Here is a 21,154-nt window from a genome sequence, read left to right as displayed (position 1 = left end):
TGTACCACTAAAATCTTAAGTATCAAATTATAGCTTTAATGGACAAATTGTACTTTTAAAGAAATCATAAGTATTTTTTCCATATTGGTTATTAAGATCAGAAGCGTGTGCATTCATGTGTGTGTGTGTGTCCCAACACCACAGAACGTTAAAAATTTGAAAGGTTTCCTCATTCTTGCACAACAATCAAAACCCAGGAAAAAATACTTGTGTTTACTGGTCTCTCTAAGTAATGTTAATAAAATATTATCATTCAGATTTAGATTTTTGCAGATCTGAAAAATTTTAACTCTTAAAGTCAAACTCCTAAAGGAATATAGGGAGAATCCATAAAGATGGAAAAAGAAAGGAGTTAACAGTTGCATATATCTGCGTTGTTATATATGCTGTCACATAAAAAGAAATCATGCTTAGCTGGCACGTGTATCTTCCAGCAGACATTCAACCATTTTGCAAACTACCTGCTGTCCAAACAACGTGAAGTTGGAGCTAGGCAGCCAGCAACCAGAGTATGTTCAATTGCGAGCATGAAGCGCATGAATTCTAGCCAGGAAATTCAAAGTGCTGTTTATGCTCTGCTTATGTTTAAAGCTAAATTGAAGTTCAAGTTCCCTTGAGAAATAACTGTCTCATCCCAGATAAAAAGTTATCGCATTCCTGATCTTAAAAGTAATTCCCATGGTACTACAGGCAAGAGGAGTTTAACATGTATCAATACAGAAAACATCATGCCATGACAACAGTGAAAACTGACTACAACACTGCCAGTAACTACAGCAAGAACAAATATCTGAATTGGGTGACTGCATTCTTAGAGATGTAACAAAGTCTTTTCATGCATCGATTCCTATGGGGAAAGCAAAATATGGAGATGCACAAAACCAGAGGTACTACCAAAACCAGTAAAACAATTATCCTCAGGGTACTCAGCCCCCCAAACTGGAAGACAGAGATGGAGAGCAGAATATACCTCCCATAATCCAGGAGGAAGTAGTTAATGACCTGATACGCCATCTGGACACTCAGAAATCTATGGGACCTGATGGGATCTATCCAAGAGTACTGAGGGAACTGGCAGAGGTCCTTGCCAAGCCACTCTCTATCATCTATCAGCAATCCTGGTCAACAGGGGAGGTCCCAGATGACTGGAGGTTTGCCAATGTGACTCCCATTTACAAGAAGGGTCAGAGGGAGGATCTGGGGAACTACGGGCCTGTCAGCCTGACCTCGGTACCGGGGAAGATTATGAAACGGTTTGTCTTGAGAGCACTCACATGGCAAGTCCAGGATAAGCAGGGGATCAGGCCCAGTCAGCATGGGTTTACGAAAGGCAGGTCCTGCTTGACCAACCTGATCTCCTTCTATGACCACGTGACCCGCCTAGTGGATGAAGGAAAGGTTGTGGAAGTTATCTACCTTGACTTCAGCACGGCCTTTGACACTGTCTCTCATGGCATACACCTTGAGAAGCTGGCGTCTCATGGCTTGGACAAGTGTACTCTTCGCTGGGTGAAAAACTGGCTGGATGGATGAGCCCAAAGGGTTGTGGAGAATGGAGTTAAATCCAGTGGGTGGCGGATCACAAGTGGTGTTCCCCAGGGCTCAGTATTGGGCTCATTTCTGTTTAATATCTTTATCAATGATCTAGATGAGGGCATTGAGTGCACCCTCAGCAAGTTTGCAGACAACACCAAGTTGGGAGGCAGGGTCGATCTGCTTGAGGGAAGGAAGGCTCTACAGAGGGATCTGGACAGGCTGGATCGATGGGCTGAGGCCAATCATATGAAGTTCAACAAGGCCAAGTGCCGGGTCCTGCACTTCAGTCACAGCAACCCCATGCAGCGCTACAGGCTTGGGGAAGAGTGGCTGGAAAGCTGCCCGGCAGAGAAAGACCTGGGGGTGCTGGTTGACAGCTGGCTGAATATGAGCCAGCAGTATGCCCAGGTGGCCAAGAAGGCCAATGGCATCCTGGCCTGTATCAGAAATAGTGTGGCCAGCAGGAGAAGGGAGGTGGTTGTTCCCCTGTACTGGGCACTGGTGAGGCTGCACCTCGAGTACTGTGTTCACTTTTGGGCCCCTCACCACAGGAGAGACATTGAGGTGCTGGAGCGTGTCCAGAGAAGGGCAACCAAGTTGGTGAGGGGCCTGGAGCACAAGTCTTATGAGGAGCGGCTGGGGGAACTGGGGCTGTTTAGTCTAGAAAAGAGGAGGCTGAGGGGAGACCTTATCGCTCTCTACAACTACCTGACAGGAGGCTGTAGTGAGGTGGGTGCTGGTCTCTTCTGTCAGGTGGCTGGAGATAGGACAAGAGGAAACAACCTCAAGTTGCAGCAGGAGAGGTTTAGGTTGGATATTAGGAAAAATTTCTTTACTGAGAGGGTTGGCAGGTATTGGAACAGGCTGCCCAGGGAAGTGGTGGAGTCACCATCCTTGGAGGTATTCAAAAAGCACGCAGACAAGGCACTTCAGAACATGGTTTAGTGGGCATTGTTGATGGTCAGACTGGATGATCTTGAAGGTCTTTTCCAACCTAAATGATTCTATGATTCTATAATTTAGTGCTGATACTTCCTAGGATACATGGCTGAGTCACAGGCTAACCCAAAAGAGATCCTAAGAACTAAATGGGTTCACATTTGTATTTTTCTTACCATTACAATTTTTTCAGCTTTAGTAAACTCCAAACTTCAATGTAATGTAATAAGCAACAGAATAATGTAATATCAAGTAAATGCCAGTATCAGTGCCAGTTGTGTAAGTATTAGAAAATGTGTAAAGGCACTGATATTAAACACCTCCCCCACCAAGAGGGGGACTTCTTAGGTTTCTATGCTGATTGCTCTATGTCACTTCACAGCAGGAAGAGGACTACTTTCAATTTCTTTTTTAAAACTGTAATTTGAAATACCCGCAGAAAACTTTCAGTTGCATATTTCTACACTGGTATTTGGTGATAAAAATGTGAGATAAATCTCTTTTACAGAGAAGTAATCAGATTTACAGATTGTCAATATACTTTATTTGTTAACAGCTATATGAAAAATAAATTATATAAAATTATAGTTCTATTGAGGTTAGAATAACTTAAAGATGATACAAGATAAAAATTATATCAGAGAATAATGTTCAAGTGATTAAATCTTTAAAGAAAAAAGTAAGCTAATTACCTATGCTATGGACCATACAAATACATAACAAGAAGAATGCAGGCACAGTAAAAAATATTTCCTTCCTTGCTATCCTTTAAAATTCATATATATCACGTAAGTGAAATAACCAGGATATTATAAATACACAACATATCCATACTTTACCCCATGGTTATGTCACCAAGTTATGACTGGAGTGTCCCACCCTTCTTGAAATACCTAGTATGCTAATTGTACAGACACAAAAAAGTAACTAACAGCTTTGAGCTTCATTAGACACATATAAACTAGACTAAATGAGAGACAATTACATCCTGAGGGAAAGTGAAAGACAGATGTTTCCATCGGGGAGCCTGTGGACTGTGGCAAGGCCAGTACAAGTAAAGGAAATTATAAATGTTTCATAAAACTCAAGTCTCCTAAGTATTATTTTGATTTTGACAAAAGCTATGGATTTTAGTTCCCAGCTTGATTTTTCCAATATCCTTTGGAAAGAGGCATGTCTTCTTTGAAGATCAGGCTTAAGAGACATGAGGAAAGTGGAGTTCATTCTTGAAGACAACAGTTGTTTACTTTTCAGGAAAGCATTTAATACAACAGATAAACTCTGAAGTTCAAGCATGTGATACAGAGATTTTGATGGTTCCATTAGGGGACAATATATTGTAGATGTTGTCAAATTATTTTATCTTTACCACTCAGGATAGAGTAGATCCACTTGATGCACGTAAGACAACAAAGAGCTTTATTCCAGTGATGAGTTTAGCCTGGGGATTATTTCAGGGCTAAGTTATTGGCAGACCATTTGTTCAAGGTCAGATCTTCCTCTAATGTAACCGAATCCTGAATGATTACTTTCCATGTAAACCCAGGATGGTATGGTGTGTTACAGCTACATGCATCTATCAGTGGAATTGTTTAGGGACTTTGTCCTGAAGTTCTTACATGCTTTCACATGTATCTTTCTAAACAGATGATCAAACAGTGAGGTAACATCTCGACTAGACATTAAATGACAGTAACACTACACTACCGGTGGTGAAATATCTTTCAAAAAAATGACTACATCTCTGATTCCTCTATCTAATTAATATTCCTTCTGCTACACAGATACTAATTACCTTCAGTTTTGTTCATCTGATACATTTTATATGAGGGCAATTATTTGTAGCTTGTTTTTACCTTTCAAGTTTCTTTCTTACATTGTACGCTGGAAGAAGAGATTGCATACCCTAAAGTTTCTCTACCTTTCCCAGCTATACTACTTAATCTGATAAAAGGAGAATTACACAATTTGCCTGTACTGTTTTTACACAATTGCAAATAAACCATATTTCCTTTTTAATTACTTCTTTGATGAGTTATTCAAAATCAATCCCTAAGGACAATTCACTTCAGTTACCTGTCCTGCTATGAGATGAATGGCCTTACAGGAGACCCTATTTCTCTTCTCTGTATATAAAAAGAGCATGGGATAACTAGCTCAGATTCAGAATGCAACTTTTACATGCAAGGCCAGTATGTGCAGAAAACTTATTCAACTGAAGAATCTATAAATTTAACTCAGAAAGGCTTTTATTGTGCCAAGTGACCAGTGGCTGCAGCTGTACAGTTAAAAATAGAAAGTCAACAGCTAATACAAACTAACAATGATGCAACTGTCACCCAGCAATGACAAACCCATGCCCTGGCTCTTCACGACCCCTTGAAGTGGTGCAATTACTATTGTTTTTATAAAAAGCTCAACATTGGTTTATGCTAAAACAGCAATAATGTCAAAATGTCAAAGCAGTTCAATATCAACAATTATTTTATCGTGACTAGATTCCTCTTTTGTGCAAATACTCTTTAAACCAGCTTAGCACAAGTATTTTCCTTTTCAAAAGTTTTCGAACTGCACTTCTGATTTTCGATCACTACCAGATATACAAATACAATTTCTTAGTTTCTATCTATCTATACATCTATGCATGTGCATGGAAGAAATATATGTATATTTCAAAGCTACTGCATTCTTTAAATACATGAAGTTTAGGTTTATAAACTAAACTATTTTACTCTCAGATGTCTGTTGCTAAGAATGTGACTCCTTCAGACTTGATATAAATTTTCCACTGGTGCTCAAATGTGCATGTGTGGACATAAGCGTGAAGATTTTACTGAACCTTTTAAACGACAACCATCTAGCAATCAATTTTTGAACCTATACAGAGACTCTAATGTGAATACTAACTAGTCCAAGTAGAAGACTACCATTCCATGAATCTCCAGAAGAAAACTTGTGTTCTTCAGTGTATAATTAACAAAATGGATTCGAATATCATCCAAAGTAACTGTGCTTATAAAAGCAGAAGCAACTACTGACAGACTTTTTTCATTCTTTCAGCTTTAAGTTGTATGATACGCCTACAGCTATTACATGTAGCTTTATAATATTAAATAAGCTATTGTACTGTCATTTAATTAATATATGTTTTAACAGTCTCTTTGTAAAACAATTGTGTGCACTTTAAGATATACAATTTCAGGTCATAAACCAAAGTTTTATGCCTATTGATTCTGTTTTCTGCAACAGTTTAACCAAAGATCATTCCATAAATTTATATAAAAGCTGGAAGACAAAAGCAAATCAGTCCTGAAGCAGTAGATTTAATTAAAAAAAAGCATGAAATATTTTGCCATTAAAAGAATAATGGTTAATAATTTTATGTCAGCAGGGATGTACTACATATAAATTTGAGTAAGAATGATCTGGTGGTGGTATGATCATTAAATAAAATGCTTCTGTTATTCTTTTTAAGTACAAAATCCTTTGGAAACAATAATTTTTGCAGATTGTTCATAAAAAAACTGTAAGTAGGAACTTTCATTTTTGAGGTAGTTAAGGGGTATATGATATTCCAAAATGAATAGTGTTCTCAAGCATATGAAATATTTTTGGGGGCTTTTCATATGAAAGAGGAGTGATATGTTCCACTTTTGTTTTCCAAATCACTTACTGGTATATATAACTATGGTAAATGTGAATATACAAAATTTGTTTTAATTCTGTAACAGAAGGGTTAAAGAGTAACTCGCCCTAGTCAGTGGCATACCATTTATCTGAATTTATAACAAATTCAGGATTATTAAAGATACACATAAGCTTTGTGATTTCTGAATTGTAATAATGAAATAACGAGTTTATAAATCAAGTGCATAACATTTCAAACACTATTTTTGTGCAACTATTAAGCCAGTGTTTGCATAATTATTTCAGATACATACATCTCTCAAGGTATTGAAGCAAGGTCTTCAATCCACTAACTAGTAGGCAGAACTGCTGAAACAATCCGGTTGTTTCCTGCACTAGATTCCTGCACTGGTTTAGTGATTCATCATAAACCTTTAACTTTCTAACAAAGCTTTGACATACAGGAAGGAAAAATATTTCAGAATATCTTTTTTGGTTTTGTTTTAAAAAGATTGTATGTTCAAATTGTAAGAGTTCTAAACTGGATAGTGCTATAGTAGCTTGTAGTGTGGAAGGTCAAACATTGCCTAGATATGAAAGCACTAGTTTCAAATATTGTATTGGAATGCAACCTCCTGCACAGAGAAAAATTCCGTGCTTTTTAAAACATCTTCTTAACCTCTTTAAATTTCCATGCTTAATTCTCCTCTGGAATAAGAGCAGACCATTTTACTGAAGTCAACAGGTATGGCTAAATATGCTTCTACTACAAATAACAAAAGCATATGTGGGTGTCCTGTTCTGCAAGCACATTATGCTAAAAAAAAAAGAAAAAAAAAAAAGAAAACAAAACAAAACAAAACAAGCCAAAAAAACCCCCATCCAAAAACCAAGCAACGCCCCCTCCCCAAACTTCTAAGAAACTTTTCAGTACATTAATATTAAAGTCATACAGTTGTCATTTTATGAATCCAACATACTCTTCCACTAGTGGCAACTCAAAAGTAGCAATATATTTGCACAATACGTCTCACCAGGAAAACCTCAGATAACCCTATGCATTACAGAGCATTAGCAGATATAGGACAAACTCAGCCGTATGTTTAATGCTTTTTTTTATTTCTGAGGAACTCATGGAGAATAGAAATGTGCTATGACTCTAGGAATTAGAAATGTATTACTAGATACATCAAAATATGGCTTATGAAGGTCAAAATCCAGACAGAGAGACTATACTGATCCTAGCAGAAGCACTGCTGTTTTAAACTGTGGAGTGTTCTATCTTTTCTTTTTATATACACAAAGACACTACTCCACTGTCAACTAGTGAGCACTTCCGCCACCTTTATGCAAACAAAGCTTTGAGAACAGCTGGGCAGATAACAGTTTTCTCTGAATGCAGATGTTTTTTCAGGTGTACATCTGAAATACAGGCTCGGTAACACTTTGCTGCTATTAAAGATTCCAGATGGAGGCTGTCTCATAGAAGCCCATGGCTCTTACACCCACCTATCCCCTCTTATCAACATCAAAACAGCTACTCTAAGTTCTAGGTGAAACATAGTCCAAATGGTCAGTAAACTCTAAAAAAATACTAAAAACAACATAAACTTAAAAAACTACCCTAAGTTGACCTAACTAACCCAGTTTCCTTATAAGAGAGATACCATACAGAACAGGCATAATAAACTCCTACTGATTGCTGTCAGTGGTGACAAGCAACAAAGAGGTACTTGGGGCAGTCACCATGATGCTTTTGGTTGGGCAAACAAAAAAAATCTAAGATCCCAATGTATTTTCAGCACATATGATTAACCAAAAATATCTGAATAGATAGGGCACAGGTCCACTCACTGCAGTATATACACAAAAGGTATAAATATCTGAAGGAACACTCAAAGAAGTATATATGATGTTTAATTTAAAATTACAAGATTTGTATATAACATGGTAAAGGAAAGAGGACTAAAACTACAAGTTATTACTTGAAGAAACAGGTTACATAGAGTTACTGTGATACTTACCACTGTGAAATTCATAACCTTCAAAATCCATACTGTCATTGCTAAGTTAACAATCATGGTAACCAACAGCAGAAGGACAAAGAAGTATAAGCACCTCTTTCGCCATCCATAAATCCCTACTGGGTAAAACTGAGGATGTTCAGTCCTTGGAAGGCTGTTCTGTTGTGTTGCTAATATATACTGCTCTCGTGTCATCTGGAAAAGAAAGATGTAAGTACAAGTAAGCAAATGAGAGGTCTGTTTTTCATAGATTTTATTACATGAAGATTATCTGAGAACGTATAGATAATCAGTTTCTATGGGTACAGAAGGGATGCATTCATTCAGCATAAACCATATCAATGTTATTTTTACTAGGCATTTAGTAAGAATTTGGTGGGTTTTATTAATTTAAAAAAAACATTTGGTTTAATATTTCAAATTGGATTTGCAATTCAAATTTATCAGCAAGAAACTGTAAAAAATATTAATGTAATCCATGTATGTATCTTATATTCTATTTCTGAAGACTGTTTTATTGTCTTGTATGAGGAAAATTTGGTTTTGGAGAAAAAAGCCATGTAACTTTTTTTTGTACTGGTTTTGGCTGAGCTAAAGATAATTTTCTTCATAATAGCTTGTAGCCAAAACCAGTACACTCTTTCATACAAATAGAAGAAAAATCTATTCTTTCTAAAAATGCATGTCATAAATGAAGTTATCACTCTTTTATTACACTTAGTAAATTAAATTAATAATTTATGCCATTATACATACACCCATATTTTACACAAAAGTATGCCATTGTTTATACCATATTTTACGCAAAAAGAAACATTAAAACCCTTCAAAGCTTTAATCTTGCCCTTTAGGAGATATGGATACTGCCATTATCTGTTGTTTTCCTGAACCAGTTTAAGTTCTAGCATGCAAGCAAGCAGTAACTGTTTGCAAACTGCTTAAAGAAGTTATCATTAGTTCTCCTTTAGAGCAAAAATATTTATGTCATCTAGTAAGAAACCATTTAACATTTTTTATATCCTTAACTTTCTTTTACAGATATTTACATTCATATTCAGCTGTCACATTGCCTTTAGACTGGAAGCTATTAACTTTTCTCCATGACTTAAAAATTAAATTAAAGCAATCTCATTCTGTTTATGTAAAACTACTTCCTGAAACATACCCATTAAAAAGATTGGTTTAATAGGCTTTGTGCTCAGGAGGAGGAAAAAACCCCAAAACACAAAACAAAGAAATACCCAAAACAAAGAAACAAACTTGTAAACCAGATAGAATGATCAGTTTTATGCTTAAAAACTGCCTTTATTGTCACTAAAAGAAAGTAAAAAATGCACAAAAATGGGCCAGTTGATTCAATTATAAATAAAAACCAGATTAAATCAATTTGAAGGATCAAACAAATGTTGATTTCATAACATTTTTTAAATGTAAAGCTCAAACATTTTTAGGTAAACATCTGTATTGCTAGATATTTATCCAAATCAAAACTCTTGAGGTTTTACCATGCACTTGTTAGTGAATGTGACATTAATGGCAAAAATTAACTCACTGTGAATAATTACAGCTATAAGTCATAGAATACACATCCATATTACAACAATACATATATCATTGAAATAAGTCAAAACAGAAATAATGAATTTATAAAGCAGGTTTTAAATAAGCTAGTAAACAGGCATTTCATCATTTTTATTCTTTTCAATCAGAATTGCTTTTCTTTGCCCATAATTTCAATTAAATGTAACATTTAGCAGGTTATTTATGTAGTAAACCTTTACAAACAGAACTTTCCTCACCGATGTTTCTCAGTCCTCCCAGAGCAAAGCGTCAGTAGGCTTCAAGACCTTAGATCACCCCCTTATCATATTCTGGCAGTATTCATCCTAGCTTTGTCTGAATTCCTTAAGAATTCAGAAACTGAATTCACAAAAGGGTTAATCATTTTCCTCCTTATAATGAGTTTCTACATATTTATTTAGCTAGCTATTGTAACAAAAATGTAATGCATGATTACATTTTGAGATTTAAGGTAATTAGTATTTTTTCAACCATTTCCATTGTCTTGTGACCTTAGTTTATATATTACTTATGAGACAATTATTACTATTAAAAATAGTTGAAAAGTCAACTTCTAGATTGTGAGAATGCCAGAAGTAGCACCGCCCCTGAAACTATTAATGTGGCCCCATGAAATACACCCTTTACAACACAATCATTAAATACAATGTTATTTTATTCCATCACCACAGGCAGGCATTAGTCAGTTCCCTCAGTGTATACTGTTCAACAGAGTGAGGCCTGGTGATGCAAGTTCTCCCCCTGCAGCCCATGGACGTCCACAGTGGAGCAGATATCCACCCTGCAGCCCGTGGAGGACCCCACACTGGAACAGGTGGATGTGCCAGAGTCTGTGACCCTGTGGGAAGCCCGTGCTGGAGTAGGTTCCTGGCAGGACCTGTGACCCTGTGGAGAGGAGGCCACACTGGAGGAGCAGGTTTTCTGGCAGGACTTGTGGCCCCACAGGGGACCCAAGTTGGAACAGTCTGTTCCTAAAGGACTGCAGCCCATAGAAATGACCCACGTTGGAGAAGTTTGTGAAGGACTGTCTCCCATGGGTGGGACCCTGTGCTGGAGCAGTGGAAGAGCATTAGGAGAAAGGAGTAGCAGAGACAATGTATGATGAACTGACCACAACCCCCATTCCCCACCCCCCTGCACTGCTCAGGAGGAGGAGGTAGAGAAAATAGGGAAGAAGGGGGGGGGGGGGGATGACACGTGTTTTTAGATTTGTTCTTATTTCTCATTTTCCTACCCTCATCTTATCCCTGGGTCCTCCAGGGATTGTTATTGGGCACAGCGCTGCTTAATATCTTCATGAGTGATCTGGATGATGGGGTCAAGTGTACCCTGATGAAGTTTGCAAATGATACCAAACTGAGTGGGGAAGTGGACACTTTGGAAGAGAGAGCCACCCTGCAGGAAGACCTGTGTAGGCTGGAAGAGTGGGCTAACAAGAACCTTATGAAGTTCAACAAAGACAAATGTAAGGTCTTGCACCTGGGAAAACAATCCAGGAGTGCAGCACAGGCTGGCATCTACCCAGCTGGGGACCAGCTCTGTGGAAAGGGGTCTGGGGGTCCTGGAGGACAACAAGCTCCATATAACTGAACAGTGTGCTGCTTCAGTAAAGAAAGCCAACAGGATGCTGGGTTGCATCAACAAAAGCATCACCAGCAGAGATATCCCACTCTACTCAGTGCTGGTGAGGCCACACCTAGAATACTGTGTTCAGTTTTGGTCCCTGCTATACAAGAAAGATGTGGACAGGCTGGAGAGGGTCCAGAGAAGGGCCACAAAGATGATCAAAGGCCTGGGAAGCCTGCCATATGAGGAAAGGCTGAGAGAACTGGGTTTGTTCAGCCTTGAGAAAAGAAGGCTTAGGGGAGACCTTACCACCATGTTCCAGTACTTAAAGGGTGGCCACAAAGAAGATGGAGACTCCCTTTTTACAAGGAGTGACATGGAAAAGACAAGAGGTAATGGGTACAGATTATTCCTGGGGACATTCTGATTGGACACAAGAGGAAAATTTTTCACAATGAGAACAATCAGCCATTGGAATAATCTTCCAAAGGAAATGGTGTATTCCCCAACACTGGACACTTTCATGATTCAGTTGGACAGGTTGTTGGCCATCTTGCCTAGACTGTGCTTTTGCCAAGAAAGGTTGATCTTAGAGGTCCCTTCCAACCTGCCTATTCTATGATTCTATTATATGATACTCTTTTATTAACTGGCAATAAGTTAAATTTATTTCCCCAAGTCGAGTCTATTTTGCCCACGATGGTAACTGCTGAGTGATCTCCCTGTCCTTACCTCAACCCATGAGCCTTTTGTCATATTTTCTCTCCCCCTGTCCAGTTGAGGAGGGGAGTGATAGAACATCTTGGTGGGCATCTGGTGGCTAGCCAAGGTCAACCCACCACAATCTTCTACAAGCAATTTTTTTCTTAAATCTGTTGAATATTTTTCCAATCAAAAACCAAAATAAACATTTTAATTCTGAATCTGTTTAATATAAAACCAAAAAACACCAGCTGCCTTTGGACCTCAGGCAAGTTGGTCAGACCCAAGTCACGTAACATCAATTCTTTACAACCACCCACAAGGATCAAGGCCTCAGTTTTCTAAGAACTACACATGTATACATAATAAGGAAGCCCAAAGAATTTGCCATTTGCTATGAATATAAAAAATATTATGATGATTTTGGCTTTATTTTTTAGAGTTATTAATCTAGCCAGTTACAGTTATTGGCAGCACTCTCACTACTGATTTGTATAAACATGTAAAAAAAAATATATTAACTGATTTTTAAACTACTGAAAATCAAAACAAAACCTAGCTGGTCTGGTAATTAGTACCTGGAGATGTTAAAACTATTAAGATAAAAACCACAGAAATGTTTGATAAATATCTCCATTTAGTATCATGTTTTTATCACCAGTAACTGAAAAGTTACTAGACCATATCTACTTCAGATAAGTATTTTTAACTGAGTATGAACTGCTGTGAGCTCTGTATTTTTGTAAATCATGAAAAGGCAAAGAAATTTCAGAACACTAGAAGGACAAGTTATTAAAATATTTTTTTAAAAGTGACTTGCATGAGCTTTGCTAAACTGTGCAATATAACAGAACATCTTTCAAAAAAAGGTCACACCTAAAAAAAAGTTTTTGCCAAGAATTCTGATTGATAAAGTGCACATATGCTTTATATATAAAAATACAGACAGACAGGTATTTATGAATATATATATATATATGTAGGTCAGAAATTCATACAAATATACACACAAACTTTTGATGACTGAATTGCTCTTTCATCCTACTGAACTTTCAAAATCCATTATAAAAATATACATTCTAAACTAGGTGACTGACAGATCTTACTGATGAGGAATTATTAAATGGACATTTAAAAAAATCTGACTGCGGTATAAGCTTAATGCTATTCCATTATTCAGGCCTTGTAAATATGAAATTACTGGTGACAACATTTCAAGATGAGACAAGAGCTATGGTTTGAAAGTTTACCTGGGTTTCTGACATTAGGATGCTTGAGGGTCTCAAACCAAAAGTAATTAAATTACTAAAGTGCTCTGTTAAATAATTCAAGGGTTTCAATGTTAGCATCTTAAACTGGTAAACTCCATGGTGCACATATGCATATATACAAAAAGGCATAAGTAATCCAGAGTCACATGCTGAAGAAATTAAAAATAACTCCTGTGTTCTGATAATTAATGACATTTCTAATTCAAAATCAAAGTAATATGGGATACACTATTCAGTAACTACAAAGACACTAAATCAGTTCTTACACTGCACTGAACAAGTATCATAAACAAGATAATGGAAACTATCATAGCACTGCAAACTATTTAGTCATGTCACAACTGTACGTGAAAATATTTTGCAACTTTTAATTTTCATTTTTGGTTACTTCTATACTTTTTTATTTTTTTCTGTACCATAAAAAATATGATTGTGCATATTCACTAGGGATAGGTGAATCCTAGTAAGCACACAGCATGAAATCTAGATCACAATCAAACCAGTGACCTTTAAACTATTGCTATTTTAGGGCTATAATGTACTATTGGAACAGGTATCTTAGACTTATGAAAGTAATTCAAGAATGGAGCAGAGACATTTTACATTTTCAAAGTTTAATTTAGGCTTTGGGAAAATCTCTTACAGAGGTAAATTTTCAAAATGGAAAAATGAAAGAGCAAATGAACTAAATCTAGAGGGTGAGATTTTTGGTATAATTCCTGAAGTTAGGGTAACAATCTACTTAAACAAGTGTTAACGAAAACTGTTTAGAACATGATTATGCCTTGCGTATCATTCTCTAGACAAATATAAATTTGTCTTAATGGCTAACAGCTCTTTTCTAAGTGCCACAAAAGAAGAATCAGATTCAAAACTAAGGAATAAAATAAAAGGATCATTGTTCTTAATTAAAAATGGTTAGTCAAACAGAAGAAACAATCCAATATTTGCTGTTGACATCTGGGCAGGCAATTTGACTTTCAGTTTACTGATTTTTCTGAAACAAAATTATATAATTTTGTGTATTTTGAAGACAAAATAGGATTTTTAGTTCTGGATCAGCTCTACATATGCTCTAAAACTATGCTGATTCCATCCATCTTAAATTTTTTAAAAAGGCACCCAGAAACACAAGTAAATGTGTTAAAGGGTAGTGTTTTTACCATTCTGCACCCCCCAAAAAAAAAAAAAAAAAAAAAAAAGAAGAAGTGGTAGAAGATACATTTACATGCAATAATCTTAAATGGTGGGGTGGGGTGCCACCATATGGTAATGCCATCCCGGTAAGGCAATTCAAAAATTCTGTGTGGTTGACTGAATACAAACCAAGATTAATGCAGTAGCTTCTCCATGACACACTGAGGAGCAATTAGGAAGATCATCTCTCTTGCATGTGCATCCAGCTGCTAAAACAGGTGGAAGGCTAAACTGGGCACAATACCTTTGATCAAAGCACAAGATGCTTTAAGAAATGAAGATGACTACAGAAAAGTATGATTATACGTAACAGAAACAGCAGAAGTTATCAGAGGTCTTTTACATAGGTTGCTATGGCTTCTACATGTTTGAAAATCAGGTAGTCTAATAAAAAACTGGTATCTCAGTGGGGATGAGGGAAGGTAGGACAGAAGAAAGAAACTTCATAAATTATTTGCCAGGATAACTACAATTTTCTTCAGATCTAAGCCAAGCATTCTTCTCCTGTAATTAATGCTGGGACTCCAGTGGTTTTCCTATCCCATATCTACGTCTCAAGCAAGCAAAGCTCTTTACAACAAACATTTGTGTCAGCATTGTATATACGAAGAATGGAAGCTCAGGGGGGGAAAGAAAGAAACTTCTCCACAGACAACGAGCAAGCTAGTGAAAAACTGAAGAACTGAACCATTTAAGTCTCATTCCACTGCCTTCCATTTGGCACTGTCTTCAGGGTTTTTACTGTTTTAGAGGCAATACAAGTTTGGGGGCATTACAATAAGAACTGGTCAAAAGTTAGTTTTTCTAGTTCATGTTCTCTCCCAATTTCATTTTAGCTTTCTGAGAATATCAAGTTGAAGGTCTCAAGAGCTCCACAATCCCTGCAGCAAATGCTATAACTCAGATTGCTTAGAGACCCACAGCGCTCTCTAATCTTACCCAGATTTTCTGCTAGCTTCAGTTAATAGGTTTCACTTGACAGTCCTTGCTATTAACCAAGCTTTCATACTCCTACCTTTGAGAAAAATATTATTAACATTTTTTTAAAGTGTTTAATAAAGCCCGCCTGCATTCCCAAGGGTGTAGAACAGAAAAAACAGACTGAGTATGTATGAAACATCAACACAATGATTAAAAGTGATTTGAAATTTTCAGTGAAGAGTGCTCTTATTGCGAGCATATCAATTCATTGAATTTTATCCATTTGAACTAACTCCCAATAAAATGGAGATGGATGTCATCAGACATTCACCCATAACTTGGGGTGGCAGAAAAACTATTTTTTTTTTATTTTTTAATTTTTTTAGGAACTTCCAGCATCTTTTAGAACATTCAACATTTAGAACTTCAACACAATTATTTTATTTGCTATATTTATATGTGAAACAAAAATAAAGGCATTACTTCTTTCCATGACTATTCTTTTGAGACTTCAATTTTTTTTGTGATATTTCATAATAAAAAAGAATTACCTACATAGGTATATCAGGACTTAAGTAAGAAAATAACCTTAATGGTTGTAGAAATATATCTCTGGGAATGATTTGATAAGTGCTATATTATAAATGGCAAATGTTTATTTAAAGCTACAAGCAATTTTCAAGTCTGACAAGATATTATCATAGCAAATAGTTATATTCACAAAAACTAAGAAATCAACATCTAATTTGACAGATACAAATCTGAAACTGTTTACTACTCACTTCATGAAACAGATAAGCCAAAAACCAATATGATTTTTGTCACCTCAGGTATTGTAACTGTAGCCTGGCACATGACACTGCTTCTAGACGTTATTATTACTGATTGATTCTCTGTGCATTATTTTCTTAATTCATAGAGAGAATGAAAAACAAAGGAATTTTAAAATATAAAAATACAGTATGACAGCATCTAGACCAATAATGGTTTGGGTTGGTAAGGAACATGTTAACAATCAGATGAGCTGTAGAGGTGAAGAGATAGAAACAAAACTGTAGCTAGCAGGGAAATTTCTTCACATCAGCATTTAGAGAAAAAAAAAAAAAAAAAAAAGGCAGTCTGCTCATAACTAGCCATAGCTCAGGTCATCATATAGATGATTTACCAGAACCAGCTGGCTCTCTCCACTCACCCTGACAGTAACATGGCCTCTGGCCAGCAGCTCATGCTGTGGACAGCTCTCTTTTTGTATAACACTACAGCAGGTCATTCATTTTGCTTCCACTCTACGCAGTATGTGGCATTAATTAAGCTTACAGTTGAAATATTATTTTACTGTTTTCTTTATAGACTTAAGCTGGAAGTTCACCATACATAATGAAAAATGTATCACACGGAGCAGGAAGTGCTACAAGAACTGTAAGATTTCTTATACAGTGAATACACAAATACTTAGTACATTACACCCCAACCCCAATTCTAAAATCAAGAGTTGGGATGAAATCAATGAGTTCATTACAACAATAAATCTGAAGATGGCACGCAAGTGGCTTGTATCTTTTGAAAAGGCCTTATGAATAAAAGGATGGATTTTCTTGGAAAGCTATATACAAAGCTCTTGCTGTCACTTCCAGCATGTGTTGAGAGCTAAATTGTTTCTTCTCTTCTGCAAGGGTTTGGTACTCTACACTTTATTTCCAAAAACAATAGAAAAAGATGTTATCATCCTGAGTTAATGGGGATCATATTAACTACTGTGAATAGACTGACAAGGCAGCACAACTACATTCTTAGAGAATTAAATATTGAAGGAAGAGAGCAGCTTCCTCTGAAAACATCTTTATATCTGGGATACACCTGACACCTGCAAAGTCTCCTCTTCACAGTATCAGCCATTCAAGCCTTTCTAAAGGCAGCCAAAGCATGTCAGCAACTGACCCTGGTATAAATGGTCATTGGGCCACAAATTGTTGGCCAGATATGATAAAAGCACATCACTTTATTGTACATTACTGGCAACAGAAATCAGTGTAAATCCTTATTGCCCTGATGGACCATTTTACATTTGTCAGATTTAATTTTTTTTTCTGTTTAGTACAACTGGGATCAATCACTATTAAAACTGCTACAGTAACTCAAAAGCATTTGAAGAGTGTAGTCCTTTTGAGACCTGCACTAGGGTATGTCACAGAATCACAGAATGCTTGAGGTTGGAAAGCATCTCTAGAGGTCATCTAGTCCAACCCCCTACTCAAGCAGGGCCACCTAGAGTAGGTTGCTCAGGACCATGTCCAGACAGCTTTTTACTATCTCCAATAATAGAGACTCCACAACCTGGGCAACCTGTGCTAGTGCTCAGTCCCGCTCGCAGTAAAAAAAAGTGTTTTCTGACATTCAGACAGAACCTCCTGTGTTTCAGTTTGTGCTTACTGACTCTTGTCCTGTCATCAGGCACCACTGAAAAGACTCTGCCTCCATCCTCTTTGCAGCTTCCCTTCAGGTATCTGTATGCATAGATAAGATCCCCCCCTTGAATCTTCTTTTCTCCAGGTTAAACAGTCCCAGCTCTCTCAGTCTTTCCTCACAGGAGAGATGCTCCAGTCCCTTAATAATTTTCATGGCTCTTCACTGGACTTTCCAGTATGTGCATGTCTCTCTTGTACTGGGGATCCCAGAACTGGACACAGTACTCCAGTTGTGGCCTCACTGGTGCTGAATAGAGGGGAAGGATCACCATTCTCAACCTGCTGGAAACACTACTCCTGATGCAGCCCAGGATACTGTTAGCCTTCTTTTTGGCAAGGGTACATTGCTGGCTCATGTCCTATCTTCTACTGAAAAATACTCCTAGTTAGGCTACAGACACAGACCACTTCTTTTTAAAAAGCACTTAATCCTAAAATTAATCTCTTCAGGTACTGATTACTGAGTAGAAAGTACTTACATTAAGTAGGCCCTCAGTCAAGCTCTAAGGACCACTAAGATTTTGGAAAAACTTTATGCTTCATATTTTATATTGTTTATGGCTAGGCAACAACCTAGTCAGTACCACATTACAGTGAAAGATCATTCAGGGGAGGCTTCACTTGTTCAGTCTTCAGTCTCCAACTTGAAAAACTTACTTCCAGACTGACTACATAGGGTGACCCAACTAATTCTGCCTGGAAGAGGTGCCAAATCCGAGGGACTTCAAGATTCTAATCTGAGAGTCTGATGTCTTCTTGGTTCAGCCATGGATTTTTTTCCCCTGGCCACTTTCAGAAACAGAGGTGCAACTGTACTCAAAACTCCAAAATCATGTTTCTTAAGCAACACATTTTGAAACCCCTTTGCATCCCTGACAATCTAAAGGAAAGAATGTGCAAATAACTTCACCATCAAGCTGTACATAAAGTCAGTTGATTACATAATTTACGTGTTTTGAAGTTTAGTAATTCAGAAGAATCTGTTTTTCCTTCTTGGCCACAAAGAACAGTTTTGACATCAGTGTCAACAAGGCTTAAGTCAGCATGTCTTTACTGACAATTTGCTTGGCTTTACATTGTCAGTTAGAATTCCATTTTTTTGCTAAATCAGTACAATTAGATTACTACAGAGACTTCATTACAGCCACAGGCAGGACAGCAGCTGAGGTACACAATTTTCTCCCTATGATGCCAGTACTCAATAAACAGTTATTGAAACAATTGTCTATAAAAGGACAATAAATGTTTGCATCTTGAATACTGTTCTCCAATAAAATTATCACTTCATAAAAACGGATACCAGTGAGCTGATACTATTACCATTATTACTTAGTGAGAACATTTATGGCTCTTCTGTGTTTAACGTATTTAATTGTAATGTTCACAGCACAATGAAGTTCACGGCACAATGAAGTTCACAGCACATTAACAAGAATAATCAATCATGTAATGAATAGAATCATATTTTTCCCACTATTCTGTGACTTGAAATGTTTTAAAATTGTAACGTGGTACACTGAATTCTTCAGGAAGCTGGATTCAAATACATCTCAGGCTACCATGTTTCCTAATAATATGCTTTTTAAGTTACATTTTCAATAACCAGAACAATTCCAGTGTACTTTCAGTGTATTTTTTTAAAAGAAGCTTTAGTGTCAAAAGCTTACTCATTACTTCACTTTAGTCAGCTTTATATCATCTAAACTTGCATGTTGTGTTTTAGAATAACTTTTGAGGTGTTCTGCCTAGCTACACTGCCAACATAGTATATTACAAGGTTAACCTTAGTTAAACTAGGTGGGATCACAGAAGCAGTATAGTAGTAGCAACATAAGATTCAGTATAGCTGAGTTGCCTTAGAGAAAAACAGATGCCTGAGGAGACAAGCAGATGATGAGTAGACTGCTGAAAGATACAGCAGCATACAGCCCTAGCACTTGTTATAGGTCTCTAGACCTTATCTTAAAAATTCCTACTACTAGATAAACCAATTAAATTTGTTTTACTGAAGAGATTCTAAAAGTCTATTAAAATAGCAACAAAATCAGGAAAAACACAGTAAGTAATTAGATTTCAGTTTAAAAACCACCACTTTTCTTTTAATCCTGGTGGGCTTCCATCCCTGTTGCTTTACATATCTCAATAAGGCAGGGCATGTCCACAAGCACTGTGACCAGCACACTACATCTTCTGCTCAGCTCCTTCTCTTAAGGCCTCTGAGAAGATAAGATGGACAACGTCTTTGTTAAGAATATTCCATGAGGAGAAAACCTGCCATCAATGGAAGATGGCAGGAACAATATTTCAGTAGCTTCACACAAACTGGCACTAGCTTCCTCTGTGAGTGATATGTTTGGTTAAATCAGTTCTAGCAGATGATGGCATAGAAAAGTGTAATCCTCAAGAGCCAGGAAAGAAGTTTTAAGAGTGGCAGATTCACCAAGGGAAATGAACTCAGCTGGACTGAAAGAAACAGGTAGAATGAACACCTGAATTATGAGAGGAAATGTCCTCTTTAACTAGCTTGTTCCTACCTGTAGGTTGAAGTCTAAAATTCATCTGTTGGGGTAATCGTGTAGTCCACATCAAAGAACAGGAAAGAGATAGGAAATGTGAACCAAATAATGGCTTGCTAGAAAGATGAAGAACAAGCTTCTAAGTACTGTTCCTTTTCTCCTTATTTGCATACACATGTAGTGCAACTCTGCTGTATGGCAGGGAAACAAATGCTTGTAGATCTAAAGTCACAAGCATGTCTTTTCTGGCCTAACAAGTACATCTCTGTTAATTCAAATTAAAAATACATGGACCAGATATTAAAGAGTACAGAACGAGCCGCACTGGGTAAGTGCTATGATATGAAGGACAGGAATATGCCTTAAAAAGACAATGATTACATTTTGGGTTTGACTTGTACTTGTTGAGCTGCTTCTGTGATTTAAGTAGGCAACAAGACCATCTCCCAAAGTGACACTGAGCTTTTACTTCCCCAGTTTAATCTTAACGTGACTCTGATGACCTCATATTCAATATGAATCAGATTCCCCATCCTTTCATAAGATTTCTTAATTGATAATAATTATAATGATATCAATATGCAAACAAAGTCTTGGTCTTACAAGAACATAAGCATGGATCAAATCTTACTGCTATCCACAGCTCTAAAAAGATAAACCATATTTCTCCTGTCTGTCTGATAGAGTACAGTCAGAAAATAGCAGAATTTATCTTAATAGAAGAAGATAGGTCATACTGCCAGAATTAGATTAAAAAATTACATATATGTATATATATATAGTAATCTCTCATTTTATAGCACCTACCA

The 21,154-nt window shown here is 36.9% G+C and overlaps 1 protein-coding gene across 1 annotated transcript in view; it reads right to left on the bottom strand.

Moving 5' to 3' along the window:
• SGCZ (sarcoglycan zeta) overlaps positions 1-21,154 on the bottom strand; it is a 522,215-nt gene that overhangs the window by 221,987 nt on the left and 279,074 nt on the right. Inside the window, 1 exon segment of the mRNA XM_069789380.1 lies at positions 8,127-8,321. Coding sequence (XP_069645481.1) covers positions 8,127-8,321 — 195 coding nt within the window.

Source organism: Haliaeetus albicilla, chromosome 1 (genome assembly GCF_947461875.1).
Source record: "Haliaeetus albicilla chromosome 1, bHalAlb1.1, whole genome shotgun sequence".
Lineage (NCBI taxonomy): Eukaryota > Metazoa > Chordata > Aves > Accipitriformes > Accipitridae > Haliaeetus > Haliaeetus albicilla.
This window is presented reverse-complemented; position numbering and strand designations above follow the sequence as displayed.